Raw genomic sequence first — 24,680 nt, 5'->3', positions numbered from 1 at the left:
AGGTGTGCACACATGAGCTTACCAAAATGAGATTTCTGCTTACAACAGGGTCCTTATGAACGAGAATACTCCCTCCATGCTTAGACTTTATCAATGATCCAAGTCCCATAGAGGTTTTGTAGGAGAGAAGAAAGAGCTCCCTTCATGGCTCAGTAAATGGATAAACCGTGTATGCACAATGAGCGACTGAATAGAAAGCACTTTTGAAGACTAGAAGAGAGAGAAGAACCAAGCAATGGAAAAAGGGGAGAAACACTCAAGAAAGATAACCTAAAGTGACCTTCATTACCAATAGAATGATACTCTCCTCAAATGCAACTCAAAATACTGCAAACACAAGGGATAAGAAGAGGTTTCATACATACAAGGGGGAGTGGGAGCTCCAAGACTACTCATAGAAAGAGAATGAACTAGAGAGATATGGAATCAAGAGCCTACATAAGAGGATATCTACAAGAGGGAGAGAGAAGGTTCTTGAGGAGACTAGAGCTACAATAGCATGAGGCTTAATGGTGGAAGAGATGTTGAAAAAGGGAGAGGAAGGCTCCTTTTATAGAGATTTTGCCACCCTCCTTCACCCATTTACAATTGCTGCCTATAGATTCCTTTCCCCAACAATCACATAAGCCCGTATGTCACCATCCATGTCCTTTTTGGCTATTCTTGACATATGTCCTATCAAAAGATGCTCATCAGCCTTAAAATATTGAGAGAGTCAAGGGTCTTCCCACATGGACCCCATAGGGGTCCTCTCTTTTCCATATGTCCACATCCTCCTTATTCCACATAGGAATTCTAGAAGGATTCCTCTTGACTCCACACTCCTCCACATGCCTTCCACAAGCTTGGCATGTGATCTCTCTTACATTATTGGAACACATGGACATGATAGCCATCTCTTTATATGACTCACTCTTTCTATTTTCTAAAAACCCCATAATATCCCATACACAAATAACTTTCACCCCATACCAAGGTATTTATCATTCATACACATGGTATTTAAAATCATCGATTCCACTTATCCTCTCAATATCATACAATATCTTAGAAAATGAAAATAAGTGAGAGCCACTAGGCTAGCACCTGATACTCACACTCTTATCAAACATAGAGAAAAGCAACACCAATGCCAAATAAAAGATAGATTCAATTTTTGGTGTCACAATATCCACTAATGCGTTGCCTTCTAGAGGTGGAAGCAGGCTTTACATGTGACACAATTCTTCCAAATGGACCAGATTATTTGCTGCCACCATGCATGGCCTTTTCTTAGCACCCATTTTTGGTTGAGGTTAGGGATGCCCTGCAAAAGATGGTGATATTATGCGACTCAGGCCGACAATTTCTTGAGGCGAGTCTTCCCCAAAACCTCTTGATCTTCCCTCCAACAAACTGAGGCCACCGTATTTGCACTCTCACTGTGATTTGCTCCAATCTAGAGCCAAATAGTAGCATAAGAATCCATACATCCGACCAAGTCCTAACTTGACCTTTTCGAAAGACACTACGAGCCCTATGGAGGTCTTGCAAGCCAAATGACTCACTACAAAAGGCTAGGCTCCACCATATGCTGTTGTGGAGGCTGGCATCACCTTTGAGGCCCTACCAGCCTTTCCATTTCAACTGCAAAATACTTTCCTTCCGTGCAGCTACTATAAGGTTGCAGCCATATCCGAACCATAAATTTGTAATGGAAACTCAGAGACCAAATGCTCGTACCATGATAACCTGGCCCATGAGCCCACCCCTCTACCTTTTCCACTCTCAATGAATCCCCTAACAAGCTCAACCCATGGGGAATGGCCATTAAAGAGATGAGGGAGCCATTTAGAAATGAGAACTCTATTTTGATCTTAACATCTGGACGCCCAAGCCCACCCTCAGATTTCAAAACCTTGAGTGGCTCATAAGAAATATGATGCATCTTTCTTTTACCTCAGTATTCCACCCACATGAAGGGTCTCAGCTAGCAACCTTTCGATGTCCATCCAGTTGGCTTTGGAGGAACTCCACACCATGGCTACATAAGATGTGGCGGCTGAGAGAACATGCTGGATGATAAGGGTTCTGGCATTCCAACCCAGCTGTATGCTATGCAAATCCTTCTGCTTAGCTTTGATTTCCTTCCAAAACCAATCAAATCTTTGAGGAATTATGAGGACCAGCCCTAAGGGAGTGCTAAGATACCTCACAATCTCCCCCCTTGCATCAATCTCATAATGAAGATTCTAGTGATGCTTTAATTGATTAAGAAATGGAGAACAACATTGATCTAATATATGTTGCAATTTGAAAACATTTCAGTTTGATTCAAATTTTGGAAGGTTTACTTGCTGTGTGTTTTTTCCAGAGGCGTTTTCGACTGAAATATCGATGCTAATCCAACAGATAATGTTAACAAAGATGCTAACATCGATGAAAATATGGACGTTATGAATTTTTGGCCATAATATCCATGGAACAATTCCGAACGATTCTTGGCCAAAAAACTAAGTAAAATATGCGTTAAAAAAAGCGTAGTAAAAGGAGCTAATGGTAGTAGTGATGATCATGTGAAGTAAAATGGTTTAAAGATGTGTGACACCTTCTCTTCCTCTCTGTAGGGTTGTAAATTGTGAAATTTTTAAACGAGATAGTGAGTTTTGTTATTGTTATCAACATGGGAGGGGGTTACATAGTAAACCCTTATATAATAGCACATTTTTAATGAGTTACGTCTTATGATTCATGAATACCCTTAATTTACATGATTCATGAATACCCTCGGTTTATATGATCTTTTAATGAATTATAACTTATGATTCATGAATCCTCATGAGTCCTTAAGATTAATGGGGCATGGCTCATGCCCCTTAAAGACACTTGTCAGAAAGGTTACCTGGAAGTGTATGAATTTCTCTCACTTTAAACCTTGATTGGATTTTTGAAATGTCTATTGTTGTAGAAAGTCACCCTTATTTTACATGGTTATAAAAAGGTTTTGTGAGCAGTAAGATGGCATATCTAATGTGGGAAATGAGGGTGTGAGAGAATAAATGGTAATGTGATAGAATGTGTTGTAATTCTGTAATAAAAGCCATGTAGCTTCCCATGTTGGGGGGGACTTCTTCTTGTATTTAAACGGGTAGGTGTGGTAGAGTGAGTGGCTACACATTCCCTTGTGTTTGTTGATGGCTCCTAGTAATGCATTTGCTTGACAAATTGTTATATAGACAAATTCTCATTGGTTAGATCTTTCTTAGATTCTAGGCCTCCTTAAGAAAAAGGTTTAACATCACACAAATTCATAATGTTAATGGAGGCATTTTAATCTTTGAAGCACTATAAGTGGAGGAGGAAGTTTTATGTTTAGAAAATGGAGGAGGAAATTTCCTCTTTACTAAGAGGGTTTTCCAAATTCCCTTGCAATGATCAATGCCTCTGTCCCATACATGTTTTAGACATGGGGGAGGAAATTTCCTCTTTACAAAGAGGGCTTTCCAAATTCCCATGCAACGTTGAAGCAACGTGAGAGAATTTGTGGCATTCATGAGCATGTGAGGGGAAATTGTTCTAATGTCCCACCACCAAAAAAATAACCATATGTGAAAAAAAAAACCTTGCAATACTATTGGAGACATGGAAAGGGATGAGAGAGAATAAATGGTAGTGGGAGAGGTGGCAGAGTTGAAGGATGTCTTCACTCTTGAGATAATATTCATAGAATAACTAGTAGTAGGAGAGGTGGCACATTGTCTTCACTCTTTAGAGAATAAATGGTAGTGGGAGAGGTGGAAGGATTGAAGGGATCGTCTTCACTCTTGAGAAAATATTTTTCTCAACAAACCACAAGACTTTAGGTTTCACATTTTGGAAGGCTTCTAAAGTCTTGGCATTTTTTAAGGCTTTTGGTTAGCATTTATCGATTCTGTAGCTGAAATATAACTAAATTATCAAGAATTTGACATGTTTACAGAAAATACATTTGGGAGGTACAAATGAAAAATGAATTGCCTAGAATTTGACAGGTTTACAGAAAAATACATTTGGGAGGTACAAATGGAAAATGTTGAGAACATTGAGTGGCTTGTTGAGTAATCTCTGACCTGTGGAAGATGCAAATGAAAAATGTTTGAGCTATGAGTGTGTTGTTGAGTAATCTGTGACCTCAGAAAGCAAAAAAGTGGATACTGTACGAAAGGCTGAGGTCGTGTTTTACATGGGTCTTAGTACGGTGTTATGCTCTTGATCATGGACAATGATGCTACTACTTCTTCTTCTTCAAAGTTCACGCTCTTCTTATGATACATAACCATGTAGCAAACTCCTCCTCCTCATAGATTCACCGGAGTGGATGGCATAAGTACATAGCAAAATCCATGTATTCATTGCTCCTCCCCCAGATATGTTTCCATTTATGCACTTGAAGAGAGCTTCATGTTGATATGTACTTTCTTGCACTTGGAAGAGAGCTTTGTCATGATATATGTTTCTTGCACACGTGAAGAGAGCTTCGTATTGATAGATTGATGGAAATATTTCTTCCATCAATAGTAGTACTTGGCATGGCTTGGCGTTGATATGCTTCTTGCACTGAAGAGACCTTCGTGCGGATGATCATGTATGTTTCTTGCACATGAACATAGAGCTCCCTGCTGATATATATATATATATCTTCCATCAATAGTAGGTGTCAGTACTTGGCATGGTTTTGAGTTTCATGCCAATATGTTTCTTGCACTTGAAAAGCTGATATGTTTCTTGCACTTGAACAGAGCTTGAAGAGACCTTTGCATTGATATGTTTCTTGCACCTGAATAGAGCTTCATGCTGATATATTTCTTCCATCAGTAGTCTTCACTACTTAGTAGTTGTAAAACCCATGCCGCCCCCTAGCTGCCTCCTCCTCCTATTCTTCCTCCTCCTCCCTACTTCTTCTTCTTCTTCTTTGACTCCAGCCTCCCCCCTCAACCCCAACCTCCTTGCCTTGCTTGCCTTCAAACTTGACATCTCCTCTGACCCCCTCTCCCTCCTCTCCTTCTGGAACACCTCTTTTTCTTCTCCTTGCCCTTGGCTTGATGTTGCCACCCCTCCTCTTCTTGCGTCTCCAGCCTTGACTTGGCCTCCTCTCAACTCTCTGGCACCATCTCCCCCTAGCTTGCCAACCTCTCCCTCCTCACTCACCTCAAATTGTCCCTCAACAACCTCTTTGGCCCCATCCCTCCCCAATTGGGTCACCTCCCTACTCTCACTCGCCTCGACCTTCATCAAAATCATATCCGAAGCACAATTCCTCATCTCGCAAAATCATCTCTGAAGCACAATTCCTCATCTCGTGCCTTGCACATCTCTATTGTCACTTGATTTGAGCTACATTGACCTCTCTAGATCCATCCCCCAGTCTCTTGGATTGCTTTCCAATCTCACCATCCTCTTGGATTTGAGTACAACAACATCTTCGGCACCATCCCCCCCTCTCTCGAATTGCTTTACAATCTCAGCATCCTCCGTTTGGTTCCAATGTGCTTTCGGGTGCCATCCCTATATAACTTGGCCAACTTGCACAGCTCACAAAACTTAGTCTTTCAGGCAACACCCTCAATGGAACCATCCCTCCACAATTAGGCAGTGGCCTTTTGAATCTCCAAAAACTCTTTCTCACATCCAACCAACTCTCTAGGAGCATCCCAACTGAGCTTGCCTAGTTGATACATCATAAACAGCTTCATCTCTCTTGAAGGCAACATCTTGCCCCAATTAGCACACCTTGGAAACCTATAGAGCCTTGTGCTCTACACTAATCACATTATAGGTAGTATTCTTCCATAATTCGAGGGCCTCACAAGCCTAGTAGAGCTTGGCCTATCCACCAACCTTATTTCTGGCAGCATCCCTGAGGAGCTCAGTTGCCTCGCAAACCTCTTGTTTCTTTTCCTTAATGTCAACAACTTGAATGGGAGCACACCTCCAGGATTGGTTAATCTCAGCAATCTCCCAGCAATTATATATGTCCAACAACACTCTTTCAGGGGAGATTCCTAGGGGGCTCAGGAAGCTCCACAATCTTCAAGCTTTCATTGCGTATTTCAACAATCTCAGCAGATCTATTCCACCGGAGCTTGGCAAAATAAAAAATTTCATGCAACTATATTTAGGGAAGAACAACATTCTTTCTAGAACCATACCCCATGAACTTGAAATGCTAAAAAATCTTCAAGAATTAGAACTCAGATTTGGCACAACCTATATGGTTCCATTCCTTCCTCTCTTGAAAATCTTAGCAATATGTATTATCTGTATCTGTCCAACAATATGCTCTCTGTAGCTATGCTTTCCTTTCTTGCTCGTTGTACTAACCTGTAGTGGATCAAGCTTGGAAACAACTCATTGAGCGGGGGGATTCCTCATGAATATAGCTCTTTGAACTATTTGCATACACTCTCACTTACACACAACCATTTTATAGGACTTGTTCCTGGGTCCTTTGCCGACTACAACAGTTTGGTGGTGCTCAACTTGCAACACAATAACTTTTCTAGAGATTTGCCTAGCTCGTGGGGGGGGAGCATAAACCTAAATATTCTCCTTTTGGGCTATAATCAACTTAAAGGAAGTCTCCCAACTTGGTTATGGGATTTGAGAAGGCTGCAAATCTTGACTTTATCTAATAACCGATTTTTGGGATAGATTTTTCACTCCGTTGGTCTAAGGGAAGGGCTTCAAAATGAGCAAAATAGGAAGAGATTCTCTGGATGGATAACATCCCAAAAGGCGTGATAGTCAATCTCAAATACTTACCCATAGGCACAACATCATTGGATCTTTTAAGAAATACGCTATCAGGTGAGCTCCCTTAAGAGTTAGGATATCTGGATGGCTCGTACTACCTGAATCTCTCAAGGAACAAATTGACAAGAAGTATCCCGAATAACATTGGAAATTGTTCAACCCTTGAGTCACTGGATCTTTCAAACAATCTATTGAACGAGCCTGCAGTTGAACTCACCGATTTAACTTCATTAGCATATCTCAATCTATCCAACAACAATCTATTTGGATGCATTCCTCAAGGTATGCATTGGGACGAACATGATTAATTGCATCACCAAACTTGCACATTTTCTTTGGTGTAGTAGAGCTGTTCGCACCATGTAGGTCCTGATCTTTTGACATTTTTCCTCTGCAGGCTGACAATTCAACATGTTCAACATTTCATCTTATGTGGGTAATGCGAACCTTTGCAATCATCCTCTTGTTTTATCCTACTCAAATAACACTGCTCAAGGACCTGAATCTAATGGACCCTTGCAGGGCCAAAAATCAATAAGTCAGTCTTACAAGGGTACATGGAAATGACAGACCAGATATCTACATATATCTATATGTCTATATATATCCAATATTATAGACGAAGTGATGTTGTACAAAGCTCCAAAGTGATCAAAGTGATCCAATATTATGAAAATTTCCATAGTGATTGAAGCGATGTTGTAGAAAGATGTCACTGTCTTGAAAGCCTTGCATGAATATAATATTCTTCAAAATTGGCACACTTGATCTCTTGGAACTTCGGTTACTCTGTTTTTATTTTCACCCGTGTTTTTTGGTTTTGACTTCAATCTCATAACCACTTTTTCATTCTAAGTGAAACCAATTCAAAATGTATAAGAGTAAATCTTGGATATATATTAGTTGGGTCTTTTTTAGGGTCTGACCCACCCCTATAATACAATATAAGTGGTCGCCAGCATGGTGGTTGGTTGCACACTAGGATATTGATTGTCACCTACACAGTGGTTTGCTTCTATTATTACAATATGAATATGAATGTCATACAATTCATTCTTTTAAGATTTAGGATTTGTTTACAATTCATTTGTTTAGGAGTTCACATAAATTCTTGTGACATCACCCCATGTATTTGTGATTCTTTCTGTAACTTCCATGTATGGAAGTCATTGCTCGGACATTAGCTTTGCATATCTTTGCTGAGTTCCCAACACGCTGATATAGAAGACTACCCACCTTAGTCGAATGATGAGAGATGGACATGTCAGGTCATATGAAAGAAAAATTGAGAAGTCCGGGCTCAATGAACTCTCTTGCACACTAGGATATTAAATGCCACCAGTGTGGTGGTTTGCTTCTATTATTACAATATGAATGTGAATGTCATACAATTCATTTGTTTAGGATTTAGGATTATTTTACAATTCATGCGTTTAGGAGTTCACATAGATTCTTGTGATATCACCCCATGTATTTTTAATTCCTTCTGTAACTTCCATGTATGGAAGTCATTGTTTGCACATTATCTTTGCTAGAGTTCCAACACGTTGATAGAGAGAAGACTATCACCTCAACTGAATGATGAGAGGTGGACATGTCATGTCGTATGAAGGAAGAATGAGAAGGCCGGGCTCGATGAACTCTCTCCTTATTTAAGTGCAGTGCAAACACAACTAAGAGCCCACTTTGAAAGCTAGCCCTGAACTCTCTCCCTACTACAAATCTATGCCATACCCAAAAGGCTTTGGAATGCTTATGTTCTATCTGAGAACATTGTTAGATGATCTCAATGTAGAACCAGACCCAGAGAAGAGGGAGGAAAATAGCTACAAGGAGGACATGCTTCATAACTGGCTGTTTGATATGGAAGTGGTAGATATGGTGAAAATTCATTTCCCTAGCTTTCATTTTTCATATGCCTTTAAGGTACTTGTCAAGCTCATGATGTAGGTTTCTTTTGGTAGGACATGGCTAATGCTCGATGATATATAGAACGTCGAGAGCAGGATGAAGAGGATCCCTAGTAAAAGAAGGAGCTACTATGATCGTATAAGATAGGTGGTGATAAGAGTGTGTGCCGAGGTCTATGATAGTGCATCAAACAAAGCTAGGAGATGCTTTCTATATAGAGGTTAATAAGATAGTCACGAGTTTGGAATTTCCCTGAGCTGCAAAATGTCGTTGTATTTTTGTTTAGTAAAAATCTTGTAGGCATTTCTTGGACTTGTGGACTTCTCGAACTGCCATCATCCATGATCTATGGTGCTCGTAATACTTGATTTTGTGTCCACCTGCTTCTATGTTAATACTTAAATGTTTGTGGATAGATAGTTGGTTTATTCATTGTCAATAATATGTGAGCATATATGAATTATCGCAGTCTGCTGCCTGAGTAAATGCCTGAGTAAACTATTAACCAATCTTATTGTAGTCAACCAATGTATGATCAAATCTCAACTTAATACATGATTGCTTAATACACGAGGTGGATGAAGCAATGAAATAGGACTACTCTAATGTTTTAAATAGCTCAGCTTGGCTGAAATCTAATAGTTAAAGATAACTAGCCTAAAGGAGATCGTTTTAGAATAGCACTTTGCAACAAATTTGAGGATAGCACGGTGATAGTCCAGGATAAGTGGTTGCTAGCACGGTGGTTGGTTGCACGCTAGGATATTAATTACCACCAGCAAAGTGGTTTGCTTCTATTATTACAAGATGAATGGCATACAATTCATTCGTTTAGTATTTATGGATTAGTTATGGGATTTAAGAAAACCAGTGCTGTGGTTGTTTGGGATATACTAAAAATAAGCATGGGATTTATCAGGGGGTTTCCATTTTCCGAGCAAAAACCCCCGAGCGACGAGTGGACAAAAGGTAGGAGGGGTCAAAATATATAGGCTCAAGTCATTTTTGGGGAGCAAAAAAATCCAAATTATTTCAAGGAATATGTAAGTAAATATGAAATACTTATAAATAGATATAGATATAAATATACCTTTATATAATATACATATATAATGTCCAAGAGGTGACTTATTTTATCACTTTCAAAAATCCTTTCTTTTCCTTTCACCATTGGTTGGATCATGAAATTTTGAGCAAATATCCTCTTTATAGTTCCTCAGGATGACTTAAGAAAATAATATAATACTTTTTTAATAGACCCTCTAAATGTATTTTTCCAGAGGAATATGGTTTGAAGAGCTTGCCCCCCAACCCTATTCCGCCGGCGGAATACCCTTGGAGAGTTTACGCAAAAGGGGTCATAACTTTTGCTCCTTATCTCAGATTGAGGAGCTATAAAAAGGAAAAATGTTCAAAATTTCATGATCTATGCAATGGTAGGCTTAAAATTATACTTTTGATAGTTATGAAAGATAAAAAGTAAAAATTTCAAGATGTATATGAGAGTTATAACTTCTCCCTAATTTATATTATGGTAGGAAGGAGTTCAATAGATACCACATTTCCTTAAAAGTACTTAGGTTTGGAGAATTGGGAATATTTTGAAAATTTGTTCCTTGCCTTCCCATATTTGATAACGTATTAGAGATTAATTTATGATCGATTATAATGGCCTTAAGTATGAGGTTTCCAATATCTTTTTCCTACTCATCCAAGGAATATGGTATACATTGTTATATGAGAGCTTCAAATATGGGATTGCTAAAGATTAGGGAAACTCTTTTAAATTGATTTAATTACCATAATACTCAAAAGAGAGTATGATAGGGAGGTATTTATAGGAGTTTCTAAAGTGTTGACTATTTCTTCATATATAGATGATGTTCTCTAAAATGACAATTATAATGAAAAATAAGTAAGTATATGGTTCCATAAATGAGAAATTAAGAAAGAATTGTATATTCCTTTGAGAAATATACAAGCATGGTTGGTGTCAAAAATTATCGCTCAGACTTTTCTGCTCATAGGTTTTTGCTCGAAAAGTGTGCACATTTGGATTTATCATTTGGGATTTACAAAAACAAGCCCGGTGGTTAATTTGGGATTTACTAAAAGAAGCATAGTCTCAAATACATTTTCCATTTTCCAGGATAAGTGGAATATTGTTTCCTTGCAATGAGACTACATTTTCTTAGTACTATCTTAGTTGTCCTCGTCCACTACTCCAAGACACCCCAAGATGTGCTCATGCATTTCTAAATACTATTTGAAGATACTCTTGCCCTTCTTTCATTATGACACAGGTTGCATCTGGAACTTAATAGCTCTTATTAAATGAGAAGTAAACAAAAGTTTGAGGACTCTTATGTAACTATTCATAATTGTGGCCTCTCTTGGATGTTATTTTGTACCAAAAAACTTCAACTACTACTTCTCATAGGTTGTTCCCCAATCATCCTTAAATGCTTCCTCAACCTTGTGCTTAGGTTTTGTGCACTGCAACACAAAGTATGGGTCATCTTCCTCATTCTGCCCAAAGGCAGCAACAACTACAAAGTTATCCCCTGCTTTTAGATAGGCAATGAGGTCATCAAAACTCTCCCCAAACTACGGCAAGTCGTTGTTTGTCTCTCCATTGTTTATCACTCCATTGTATGTCACTCCATCTGAACGTAGAGGGAAAACTTGAACTCACTCCCATGTCTTCACAATTGCAATGTTCTCACAATTGTCATGATCCCCTATGATGCACGCACTACAAAAACAAGAAATTTTTCTTTGTTTTAATCAGGTGGTTGTTTCAAAAGCCCCATATGATGTGCAAACCACGAACTTCTTTAATTTTCTCACAATTGTGCCGGCTTCTCCTTTACACTTCATCCACTTTCACTTCATGAAACACTCTACGTACTACACTATTCTTAAGGCTTTGTTTACTGTATGTTGAATGTGCGCCTATGGAGAGGTTGGTTGTAAGCCATGTTACTGCATCATGGGCATCGTTGACCTTTTCATGCTATTTGGTGTTTAAATAGATCTTGCTTAATAATAGCACCACATCCATCATGTTCACCCTTGCCATGGCTAGACCCAAAGAAATTCTACATCATGTCTAGACCAGTCAGGGATTTGAACCTTGAGACAAAGTAGATTGGTCAGGGATTTGAACCTTGAGACAAAGTAGAATTCACGAGCTAATTTAAATTTAGAGGCAACACCATCCGACCACACCCAATATTGTTTATATTTTCTGCATGGGGATTTTCTTTTTTCAGCCATTCCCAATGCAGTAGAAAAACATGTTGCACAAATAAGGTGTCATGTTCCCTATCATCTGAAATCGAGAAATGGTATGTGCATTGTACTGACCTAGACTCCTATGAGTTAGCAAGCAGATTGGCATCAGTCATAGAAGAATCAAGCAAATGATTATATGTTATATGCACAAGAATTGTTATCTGCTTGTTGTACTAGTGAGCACTTTGTATCTCATCTTGTTCTTGAAATGAACTATGACAGAGATAATAGTGTCATGGGGAAAATTGGCAAGACACATTCTGAACTACTTATCTTGCCATGAAATTGTGAAGCACATATTTTGGGATGGATTGAACCACGTGACCTATAAGCTCCCACGACTAAGTGCTCTTATCCAATAGTAGCCATCTCTTTTTATCGGATCCTTCAACATTGATATTTTCAAATCCCCTCCATTTTTTAGTAACATGGTTGTCTTCCCTCATTTCATTTGGACAGACATGAAATGTCTTCTTCTTTGGCTTCAAATTTCAATGCTTGCATGTGCCATGAATGCATTAATGCAATGCCACTCATAGTCTCCCTTTGGGCAAACCACTAGCTCCCACTGAGACCTTGGGCTACAAAATCTCGTCTCCCTTGCACCCCCTGATGAGGATCTAGGTGGCCTACAGACTGTGCATTCATTGGGGAGACGTGGGCATCAATCCCCATGGAGAAATGCTTCAACATGACCACATCTCAAGTCATTCATAGCTTGTAGGGCCAGGTCAAAGTCTATGTGTGTTTTGCAACAACAAACATTCATGTCTCTGAGTTTCTTGACGTACCAGGGCTTACACAACTCAAAGCTCCTCTGCCCAATTGAAATGTGAGGATTATGATCCATAAACTTGAGATACAACTCCGTTTGTTGACCCAACATGTGGGAACAATAGTACAATGAGCTCCCTTTTAAATGGTACAACAGTACAATGAGCCCCCTTTTTGCACTACTAAAACAATACAAAATGTAGTACATGCAAAAATGCGATCTAATTAAAGTAATCAGCCTACGGGAAAACAAAACAATTTCAATCCTTGGGCTGGCTTACTACAGTCCCATATAATGAACAAAACAATATAATGAAAATATAAACAAAACAATTTCAATCCCAGTAAAACAAAACAATTTCAACCACCCTGTTGGTTTAGGACAGTCACAATTTCAACTTTTGGGCTGGTTTAGGATAGTCACAATTTCAATCACCGAGTGGTTTAGGACACTGTCATAATTTCAACCACGGGGCTAGTTTAGGATGTGTTTAGGACAATCACAATTTCATCTACCAGGCTAATTTAGGACAGTCACAATTTCAACCATTGGGCTAGTTTACGACAAGGTCACAATTTCAACCAATGGGCTGGTTTAACTTGATAGTCTTAACTTCACATATTAGACAATAGCAAGTATATTTCTTTTCATTTATGGATTTCATAATTAGAAAATTACAATATGTTGCTTTTCATTTTTGAATTTCACAATTTCAATCAATAAAACTGATGTTTGTCTTGAACCTGCATTGGGCTAGTTTAGGACAATCACATTAAGTCCAACCCATCCCAATCTAGAAATTAAGTGGTATATGACCCGAATAGTAGGAAATTAAATTTAAGTACTAAGAAACACAATAATTTTAACCACTGGATTAGTCAACAACTAATGGCTATTCAACCATGTTGGTTTAGGATAATCATATAGCTGGTAACTGCAACCACGGTTGCATGATGTTCCAACCACCAAGCCGGTTTAGTAAAATAACAATATATTGCTTTTCTGTTGTGAAATATATTGTTGGTTCAAGATAATCACATAACTGGTGTTTGAGCTAAATTAGCTGTGGCCCATGGTTGCATGACGTCTCAACCATTGAGCTGGTTTAGGAAAATAACAATATATTATCGTTCTATTGTGAAATATATTGCTATTAATTTTTATTCAACCATGATGATTCAAGACAATCACATAATTGGTGTTTGAGCTGAACCAGCCGGTTGCATCATGTTCTAACCACCAGGCTGGTTTAGGACAATCACATTAAGTCCCAAGCCTCTGGTTTAAGAAATGAAACAAGTAAACTATCCCAAAGCTCAATCACAAACAACCACCGGGTTGTTTTATGCACCACTGACCTGCGTTGTATCAAGCATGTGTATGATGTGCTCGTCAAACACCTTGCATCTCGTTTACTTTTAACAGCTATCCTTTCTATTTGGAGAAACTCTCATATTTTTATGCCAAAGTGTTGTCACCCTAGTAATGACTTTTGCAATTAGGATGTCTCTACATTTCTTGTATTTTGTTGAAGCCCACACCCTTCTCAAAGCGAGATGATCATGCATTGCTTCTACTCTACGTTCAATTACTGGAGTCACGTTGGTCCTTCTGATTGACAACATCTTCGACATTGTGTGCCCGAGTTGTTTCTCCTTTGTTTCAGGAAACACCAACATAGCTATTTGATCGAAGCTGTGCAATAGCCCTTTCACTTTCTATAGGCCATTTCTCAGGTTAGAGAGCATCGCCTCTTGGGCATTGCATCTCCCAAGGTGTTGGTAGGTTTGTTACTCTATGAACTATAGGGTGCAGGCTAAAGTTTGTGAAGAGTCGAGACTAGTATTCACCTGAATGGCCTAATGTTGCTTCCTCAAATGCTCCTACGAATTGTGACCCGGACAACTCGTGTTCTTCGCTCTGATGACAATAAACGAATGCGTGCATCTGCAATTGCTTCCTGCTGCTACTCTATGAGTGCTCTATAAGGAGTCTTCTTTCTTCTCATTGTTTCTCCCTTCGTAAATGTTGCAAAAGTGTCTTCTGTTGTAGTTTTGATATCATGCCATTGCTTTCCGTGACCCACAATCTTTTCCTTGTGCCTTGACCAAGCTTTTCAAGTTTCCTATCTTGTCTTCTTCTCTTGCAAGCCATGGCGAGCTACATGTTGCCATTGACACCATGGCCACAATCAGTCCAAAATCGACCTAGAGAAGCTAGCTTGAGAGGCGAGCAAAAAATAGAAGACAACTTACCCAAAAGAAGACAATGCCAAACCAAAGTCTACGTAAGGTCACATTGAGGTGCATGTAGGTTGCACGGCATTTGCAGGGCGGGGGTAGGTTGCAAGTACTTAATATTCCAAGATTTGATGGGTAGGAGGTGTGAAAATTCAAAATTCATAGGAGTGGCGAATTTTTCAACCGTCGGGTTCTCCCCCTCCGACGATACACGTCAGCAAAATTGGATATCCCAAATAAGTGCAATGTAGCCTAAAATGCTTCAAAACACAAATAGGCCAAAGGGAATGCTACCAGGTTTGATGTTATGTATTATGAAATGCAACGACCTTTAACATGCATATGATCCATATAGCAAGCAAGTGCATGGAAAAAGAAACAATTCAAAATTGTAAATATTGTTGGATTTATTAAAATATATTTGCACATGCACAAATTGCACATTTTTAACTTCTTCCATTTTAGGGTGAATCTGGATACCAATATCAACAACTATGAATGCTTTAAGACCACCATGTAGTAGTACCACTAGTTTGGATTCCAAATTTTCAATCTGTTTTGGTTTTCAATAAATCAAAAAAAAGTTATGGAGCGTGCCCTCAAATAGGTGTGCATCACTTTAGCACAACATTGGAGGCCCATTAACCCATACCTAATATTCTCATTTAGGTGTGTCCTTGGGTTGAGGAGAAGCTCACGTAGAGTACTTTTGAATGATTAGTTGGTTACATATATATACAGGACAAAATTTTGAGGTTTTTAAATAAATTTATGTATCTTATAGTCTGCAAGATGCATGCTTCATGTGCAACACAGCAATTGTAATGCTTTAATAGTCTTGTTCAAAATCCTTACTCCATAATTTTTTGGTCTCATGTTCAAGTTTGGAACATGTATTACAACTTGAAGACAAAGTTTGCTGAATTCCGTTGAGCAATGCATAACTTATGGATCATTCAAGATACCTTTATTCAAAAAATTCCCTAAACCTCATTAAAAGTGGCTACACCCAAGCAAACAATGACCCTTTGGCAAAATCTCGCTCATAGGGAAAAGAAATTTAAATTTCAATGCGTGTTTTTAAAAAAGACCACGAGCACTTCTTTGGCAATTTCGATGTCATTATGTGTGGAGACTTATACTAAGCAAAGCCAATGAAAGACTTGTGGGTCTTCAAGATAACCGATGGTGACCTCAAATGTCTTGTGGAGATGTATTGGTACACAAAGCCTAGATGCTATGAGCTTAAATCAATCATGCGTCAAAATGACAACTCATTAATTGCTGTTCTTAACTCCTTTAGAAAATGTACCCACTCCAACCATGAAATACAATACATGAATAGAATGTGTTTCTGACCTGCATCGCACCTTGCCGCACTTATACTATATAAACTCTCAAACAAAAAAACATAATGATATGGTGATGTAATTTTGTAAGGGAGAAAACATGTCCTCATAGCTCCCTCACAGCATACAACAAAGGCAGAGTGTTGGAAGATCCCAAAAACACATACGGCCTATACACAAATTTTGATATAAAAGAGGTTGTGCTAGGTGAACTATGTTCAGGGAATATTGACTAGCATGACAATTTGGTTAATGGCACTGATGGGATCTTCATGATGTCATCAACATGCATGGGGAAGGACATAGTCTGGATACTTTTCCCATCTAAAGACATTGGAATGCAAGCTTGAAGAAATGACAGTAACACTTATGAAAACCACATTGCACCACAATGGACACCTATTTTCAGGATTGTCAAAGAAGTCCAAATAGGACCATAAAAAACAAGCACTCTTACTTGAGAACAATTTTCGATTCAAACAACAGTGGCGACAAGGACAATACAATGAGCATAGGAGCTCACAATGCAAAGGCTTGCTTTTTCACCAAAAGGAGTTTGTGGACATGGCTTGGCATACACAGCCTTATCACACATGAAGGACATTGACACTTTGTACTTGTTGGAACCAATTCAAAATGATAACTTCCAGGTGGACGCGGACATTCAAAAGGAGATGCATAGGCGTGACAATGAGTCGGCTTGGACAACATTGGACGATTCATAGCATTGCCAAAGGGAGCCCCATAGAGCATTGTCATTGAACACAAGATCACTATCAAAATACATTTTCAGCATCAAGCAAACAACACCACTTATAGACTCCAGCATTGTCATTGAACACAAGATCACTATCAAAATACATTTTCAGCATCAAGCAAACGACACCACTTATAGACTCCGACTATAAGAAACAAAGACTAGAAATCATCAGCTCCTCAGTCCAAAAGGTTTAATATACTTGAAAAATTTTCCCACGTGGGCCAATGCACGCTTATATGACAAGACTTACCCATACATGACATGATTACGTATGTGGAACAAGAAGTAGAAATAACAAGGATCGACACAACAATTTGCAATAAAAGCATCCAAATCCTCAACATATATAGAGTCGACCACTATCTCAACAATGTAACATGTTTCTTACTTATCTGAAAAACATCTTATATTCCTTATTTTAAAGATTGACGTGTCGATCAAGGAAATAGCCATGTGGCATGCATATAGCTCTTCTCAATTTTGTGCTTGGCCAACTGCCTCGATTTCGATGATTTTTATGAGACCTTTGAAGTTTTATGTAAGCAAAGATCGTGAATCACATCCATGTCTATCAAAAAAAGCTAGCCAAGAGATCTCGAAAGGCCTTTGCACTGGAGGGCTTTGAATTGAAAGCGATAGAAAGATGCAAGGGAAAAAGAATGCAGAAAGGTAGAAGAAGTGCTTACTGTTGGTTCAAAGGATACGAAATCTGGTACTTTTTAGAATTCCATGAAGGACTGGCCTCTATCTTTTGTAGGCATTCTTGATTGGTTTTTTCGTGCCCCTCTTCACCCTATAGCCTCTTCATCCCTTTTTTCAATCGCTTGCCTATAGCTTGGAGCACTTTTTTATTGTTTTGCATTGCCTATAGCAGGCTTTTCGAGGTCACATGGAGGGGCAAACGAGTGGGAGGGAGAAGAGGGCAGAAAGCGAGAGGGGGTGGGGGCGAGAAGGAGGAGGGGAATCGATCTTCGCGGCTACGGACTCCGCAATAACTTTGTGGCTTCTACATCGAGATGCATGACTCCAACGACAACACCCAAGTCTCTTCATCCTTTTCTGTTGCCTTCTCTGCCTACAAAGAAGCATAAAGAAGACTCTTGTGAAGGTAAGAATCAAGAGTACTGGTAAAATCCAAGCTGTGCAAGAGGTCATGAAAAAATCTAGATTTTCAAATAATGATTTTGGGGAGCATTAGACAATTTCTTGGTTACTCAAGCTAAGTGGGGAGAGGGATTATGATTGACGCTAGTTACAAGAAAGGCCTTCCTTAATGGAAGCCTATTTGGAGGTTCATCTATGATCTACAAGTTCAGCTCCTTGCTGAAGAAATTAAGCACTATGATGTTGTCTATATATGGGTTCCCACATTGAGTTAATGTATAAGAAATAAGGGTTTGACAATGAAGGAATAAATTTGCAGGGAGTCTAGTGTCGGAAGCATTGGAATTGGCCCATAAGACACCTTTCTTCTATTTCTTCATAGATGTTGGGACATGCTGCATTTGGTCAGGTTTATTGGCAAGCTTTCAAAATGCAATCTTTAGAATGCTCTAATCAGAAGGTATGATGAACTTGTGTTTCTTCATAGACATTGGGACAAGATGCATTTGGTCAATTTTATTCAGGCATGGCCTTGGTCAGAACGCACTAAACTATTTTGAGTAGATGTAATTGGAGGGCATCTCTTCAGAAATGGTTAACAGGAGTGTGAAGCTAAAATTATCCACCTTACAACATTCTTCTAATGACATTTTTGTGGCCAAGATACCAAAATTTTGGATATCTAGGCTCATGGGCAAGAATGAAACTCATGCTATAACCAAGCAAGGTACTATTGTCAAGAAAGCGTCTACTTTTTGGCACTAGCATTTGAGGTTATGGTAGGAGGAAGACGAGTCCTATTTGACATATGCCACTATTAACATGGCAAAGGAAATCATTCAATTAATGCAAGCAATCAACATGACTTTCCTAATGTTTTGGAAGTCCTGATTTAAGGACACCCAATGTGGAAACAGTTGTCCAGATGCCACATGGTTGAGTGCCTATTTTGGATCTTCAACCCTTAGATTTGTTCTAGGGCCTTGGCTTCGCTATAAGGCTACCATCTCCATTAGTGAAGAGTTGGCTTAAGAAAGCTTTAGGCAACCTATAAATGCTCCTTCCTCTCCCCTAATAAGCTTACAAGCTCTCAAAGTGGTGCAGTGATGTCTCTTCAAATTTTTGCAAGGTCATCTTATGCAATCCAAGATACAAATACAGCCGGAGTATATTAAATTTAAATATTTTGTTGCAAGGCACTCTCTCGATCTTTATGTAGGCACCAAGTCAGATAGTCTCTCTCCCATGTGGTTCAATGTTGATCATTGATGTGGAAAACTATTTTTCCCAATTAAAACCAACGCTAAGGCTTAACAAAAAAATTCCTCAAAAGACACTCAAATATTGAGATTTATAAATAAAATCTAATATATAATTCCTTGAAGTTAAAGGCAACTTAAGATCTTAATCTTGAAATGTGATAGACAAAGGTCCATAACATGTCGTAGACGGGTCATGGTACTCGTAATCATAAGCACAAGAAGGCCAAACTACTCCACAGTAGTCTTGGGAGACTTCAATATAGACATGGGCTGAACATCGCACTTAGAAAAAAAAATTATGACATCCCTCGACTCGCATCTGCACTCGAGACAACTACGATGATTTATGGATCCCGCTTACATGCCATCTACAAACATTCGCTCCGACAGCGCATGCTTACTTGTCAGACCATTGCATAGTTTATGCGTACATCTACGAGCACAGTGTGCAAGAAAGGCTTCATCCATGGCAAGATACTCCATCTAGAAGGGCCCTTCTCGGATGGGCACCTTGTTTGGGGACCTGTTGAGAGTAGCAAGACTATTGTTTTCCACACTAGTGAGTACTAGCTGATGATCAAAGAGGTGAGCATATCGACCACGGCTTTCATGGAAGGGCGATCTTTGGGAATTTGGGAGCAACATCTCAAGCCCAATGTAACAAGCTGTTCTATCTCCCTCATGGTTTGCTGCTTGGCCTGACCTTCACTTAATAGCCCTCCATCGACTACCTCCTCCAGCCTCTCGGGATACGCTTCTCTTACCCACCCAGCCAACGTCTTCCCATCCCTGAACAGCTCGCTTGTCGGCTCCCTCCTCGTCACCATCTCCAACACTATTATCCCGTAGCTGTACACATCCGCTTTCTCCGTCACCTTCTCCAACCGCGCCATCTCTGGTTCCATTCACAGTCAAAACGCTCAGCTGCACAGTTGTAATTGGGATGTTGCTTGAAACCCCTAGATTTATCCCCAGGCTTGATTGCATGTTGCTTAACAAAACAGTTGGGAAGTTTATTGCATGTTGCTTAACAAAACAGGGAATTCGTGCGACAACAAATGACCCATCAAACTTTACTCACCAGGTGCTACATATCCAAGCGTGCCCCTGAACCCTGATGTCAGTGTCGAGCCCTCCTTGCCCGCTGCAATCAGCCTCGCAATCCCAAAATCGCTGATGTGCGGCTCCAAATCGTCGTCCAACAGAATGTTGCTTGGTTTTAAGTCGCAGTGCAGCACCTTCCCTGGTCCGCTCTCACCGTGTAAGTAAGAAAGCCCTTGTGCAACTCCTAGCGCAATTTTCAGCCGCTCCTCCCAGCTCAGCCTGCAAAGTTCTCCCTTGTGCAAGTGTTTCTGCAGACTTCCATTGGGCATGAAATCTAGAATCAACGCCTTCATCTCGACCGACGAATAGGTTCCCAGAAGTCTGAGAAGATTCCTGTGGCGTATCTCGCCCAAAGCAGCACACTCGGCGAAGAAACTCCTTCGTGTCTCGGCATGGTTCGGCATGTCGAACTTCTTGATAGCTACAGTGATGTTATCACTTAGCACAGCTTTGTAAACAGTACTCGAGCCGCCTCTGCCAATAACATTTCTCTCGTCGAATCCGTCCGTTGCTAGAAAAATATCCTCTGCTGTTAGTCTTAGTCTCAGGTCCCTCTTGAAAAGCTGGATGATGGGTTCTTCAATCGCCGTTTTCCTTGAAGCAGGACTCCAATACCACCAAAGTATCAGGCTAAGAATGGCTACAGCTGCGAATGCACTGCAAGCTCCTGCAATGATCCCACGCAACTCCCTTCGTGTTCGTCTGACGAGTTGTATAGATGGAGGTCCCTGAGCAGTGCTCTGATCTGAGCAGGATAAAACAAGTGGACGACCGCAGAGGTTCGCATTACCCAGATAAGATGAAATGCTGAACGTGTTGAATTGTTGGCCTGCAGACGTGTTATTCGAAAAAAACGTCAAAAGATCAGGACGTGCACGGTGCGGACATCTCTACTGCACCAAACAGAATGTGCAAGTTTGGCCATGAAAATCAAGTTCGTCCCAATGCATACCTTGAGGAATGCGTCCAGATAGATTGTTGTTGGACAGATTGAGATACGCTAATGAAGTTAAATCGGTGAGTTCAACTGCAATTGGCCCGTTTAACAGATTGTTTGAAAGATCCAGTGACTCGAGGGTTGAACAGTTTCCGAGGCTATTCGGGATATTTCCTGTCAATTTGTTCCTCGAGAGATTCAGGTAGTACAGGCCATCCAGATATCCTAACTCTTGAGGGAGCTCACCTGATAGCGTATTTCCTGAAAGATCCAACGACGTTGCGCCTGCCGGCAAGTATTTGAGATCTACTATTGCCCCTTTTGCCTCAAATTGGATGTTATCCATCCAGAGAATCTCTTCCTGTTTTGTTCCAATGTTTTGAAGCCCTTCCATTAGACCAACGGAGTGAGAAATCCACCCCGAAAATCGGTTATTAGATAAACTCAAGATCTGCAGCCGTCTCAGATCCCATAACCACGTCGGGAGACTTCCTCCGAGTTGATTGTAGCCCAGAAGGAGAATCTTCAGGTTTATGCTCTTCCCCCACGAGCTAGGCAAATCTCCAGAAAAGTTATTGTGCTGCAAATCGAGTACCACCAAACTGCTGTAGTTGGCAAACGACGCAGGAACAGGTCCTGTAAGATGGTTGCGCATAAGCGAGAGTGTATGCAGATAGTTCAAAGAGCTGTATTCATGAGGAATTCCTCCGCTCAATGAGTTATTTCCAAGCTTGATCCACTGCAGGTTAGTACAACGAGCCAAAAAGGAAGGCACAGCTCCAGAGAGCATATTGTTGGAGAGATCCAGATAATACAGATTGCTAAGATTTCCGAGAGAGGAAGGGATGGAACCATACAGGTTGCCGCCAAATCTGAGTTCTAACTCTCGAAGATTGTTTAGCATTCCAAGTTCCTGGGGTATGGTTCCCGAGAGACTGTTCGTCCCTAAATACAGTTGCGTCAAATTCTTCATTTGGCCCAGCTCCGGTGGAATAGATCCGCTGAGATCGTTGAAATATGCAATGAAAGCTTGAAGATTGTGGAGCTGCCCGAGCTCCCTAGGAATCTCCCCTGAAAGACTGTTGTTGGACAGATATAATTGCTGGAGATTGCTGAGATTACCCAGTCCTGGAGGTATGCTCCCATTCAAGTTGTTGACGTTGAGGAAAAGCAACGAGAGGTTTGTGAGACGACCGAGCTCCTCAGGGATGCTGCCAGAAAGAAGGTTGGTGGACAGGCCAAGCTCTACTAGGCTTGTGAGGCCCCCCAATTGCGGAGGGATGCTGCCTGTAAGGTGGTTAGTGTAGAGCGCAAGGCTCTGCAAGTTTCCAAGGTGTGCTAATTGGGGCGGAATGTTGCCTTCAAGATTGTTGTTCTCGAGACGGAGCTGTTTAAGATGTATCAGCTGGGCAAGCTCAGCTGGGATGCTCCCAGAGAGTAGGTTGGATGTGAGAAAGAGTTTTTGGAGATTCAGAAGGCCGCTGCCTAATTGTGGAGGGATGGTTCCATTGAGGGCGTTGCCTGAAAGGCTGAGTTCTGTGAGGTGTGAAAGTTGGCCAAGCTCTGCAGGGATGGGCCCCGAAAGCTGCACGTTGGAACTCAGACGGAGGATGCTGAGATTGGAAAGCAATCCGAGAGAGGGGGGGATGGTGCCGGAGAGGTTGTTGTAGCTCAAATCCAGGAGGCTGGTGAGATTGGAAAGCAATCCGAGAGACTGTGGGATGGTGCCGGAGAGGTTGTTGTAGCTCAAATCGAGCGACGATAGAGCTGTGCAGCGTGCGAGCTGAGGAGGAATTGTGCCTTGGAGATTATTTTGATGAAGGTCGAGGTGAGCAAGAGCAGGGAGGTGACCCAATTGGGGAGGGATGGGACCGGAGAGGTTGTTGAGGGACAAGTTGAGGTGAGTGAGGAGGGAGAGGTTGGCAAGCTGGGGAGAGATGGAGCCGGAGAGTTGAGAGGAGGCCAAGTCGAGGCGGGAGACGCGAGAGGAGGAGGGGTGACAGGAGATGCCGAGCCAGAGGCAAGGAGAAGAAGAAGAGGAGTTCCAGGAGGAGAGGAGGGAGAGGGGGTAAGAGGAGATGGAAAGTTTGAAGGCAAGCAAGGCGAGGAGGTCGGGGTTGAGGGGAGTCGCAGAGGAAGAAGAAGAAGAAGAAGAAGTAGGGAGGAGGAGGAAGAACAGGAGGAGGAGGGAGATGGGGGGCGGCATGGGTTTTGCTGGGAAGTATTGAAGGCTAGTGATGGAAGAAATATATGAGCGCGAAGCTCTCGTCAAGTGCAAGAAACATATCAAAGCGAAGCTAAAAGCCATGCCCAGTAAGGAGTGACGGATGAGCACGAAGCTCTAGCTCTATTCAGGTGCAAGAAGCACGAAGCTATGTTCATACATGAGAGCTAAGGTGCAAGAAACATATCAACGCGAAGCTCAAAGTACATACGAACTCGTGAAGCAGCGCACTTGAATCTTGAATATTCGAGTGCAGAAATATAAACGTATATGGAGCAGCTACGACTGCATGGCAATCGCTACGTACTTACAGTGAATCTATGAGGCGGCGGCGTTTGCCTACGTAGTTAGAACAGCATCAACTTTGAAGAAGACCAAAAAAATAATAATAATAATAATAATAATAAAACTTTGAAGAAGACGTACACGTCACGACTTTAAGACCCCTGTCAAACACGGCTTCCGCTTTTCGTATAGTATCCGGTTTTTGGTTTCTGAGGTCACAGATTACTCCACCCATATGACACTCTCTACTCACTTGTCGTTCAACATCCTTTGCCTGCCCTAGGTAACCACAGGCCTAAATTGCAAACCGAACATGCGTTCACTTACAGCATGTTCTTGTGCGAGGGATGCTTTGCAAACCACCATGTCCCTTTCGCTTGAGCCCTTCCTCTTGAGTAGGGGCCGGCAGAAAAAACCGAGTTTTCCCTCCAAATGAACCCAAATTCGAATTCTTGATTCTCAACTCCCCCCTTCGCATTAACAGGCTCTTAGTGAAGGTTGTGGTTATGAGATGGGAAAAATAAAATCATTGTTATTATTTTGGTCTTGATTTGTGGTTGGTGCACTTCTAGAGTACTAATGATTTGGGGTCCCCTTGTATGACTTTTGGGCCATTCTCATTTATACCTCTTTGCACACTCTTAATCTCCTTCCCTAGGGC

At 40.8% G+C, this 24,680-nt stretch overlaps 1 protein-coding gene across 1 annotated transcript; it reads right to left on the bottom strand.

The window, feature by feature from the left end:
* Window positions 1-19,665: 19,665 nt before the first annotated feature.
* On the bottom strand, window positions 19,666-23,822 carry LOC147887302 (uncharacterized). The gene is made up of 3 exons (XM_087394174.1): window positions 21,526-23,822; window positions 20,551-21,402; window positions 19,666-20,364 (listed from the first exon to the last, which is right to left on the bottom strand). Exons 1-3 carry the CDS (start codon window positions 23,816-23,818, stop codon window positions 20,036-20,038), a joined length of 3,474 nt encoding a protein of 1,157 aa, XP_087250300.1. The 5' UTR covers window positions 23,819-23,822; the 3' UTR covers window positions 19,666-20,035.
* Between the last annotated feature and the right edge of the window lie 858 nt (window positions 23,823-24,680).

This window comes from Dipteris shenzhenensis, chromosome 23 (genome assembly GCF_047967505.1).
Source record: "Dipteris shenzhenensis isolate YYH24624 ecotype China chromosome 23, Dip_SZ_1.0, whole genome shotgun sequence".
Lineage (NCBI taxonomy): Eukaryota > Viridiplantae > Streptophyta > Polypodiopsida > Gleicheniales > Dipteridaceae > Dipteris > Dipteris shenzhenensis.
Note: the sequence above shows the minus strand (reverse complement) of the source record. Positions and strands in the feature narration are given on the sequence as shown.

Excerpts from the sequence above, each read along its gene's own strand:
- LOC147887302 (XM_087394174.1), bottom strand. The coding sequence starts at position 23,818 with ATGGCTTTTAGCTTCGCTTTGATATGTTTCTTGCACTTGACGAGAGCT. Across the intron at positions 21,403-21,525 it reads ATCTGGACGCATTCCTCAAG|GCCAACAATTCAACACGTTC; the intron begins GTATGCATTGGG and ends ACACGTCTGCAG. Across the intron at positions 20,365-20,550 it reads GCTTGGATATGTAGCACCTG|AGATGGCGCGGTTGGAGAAG; the intron begins GTGAGTAAAGTT and ends GAATGGAACCAG.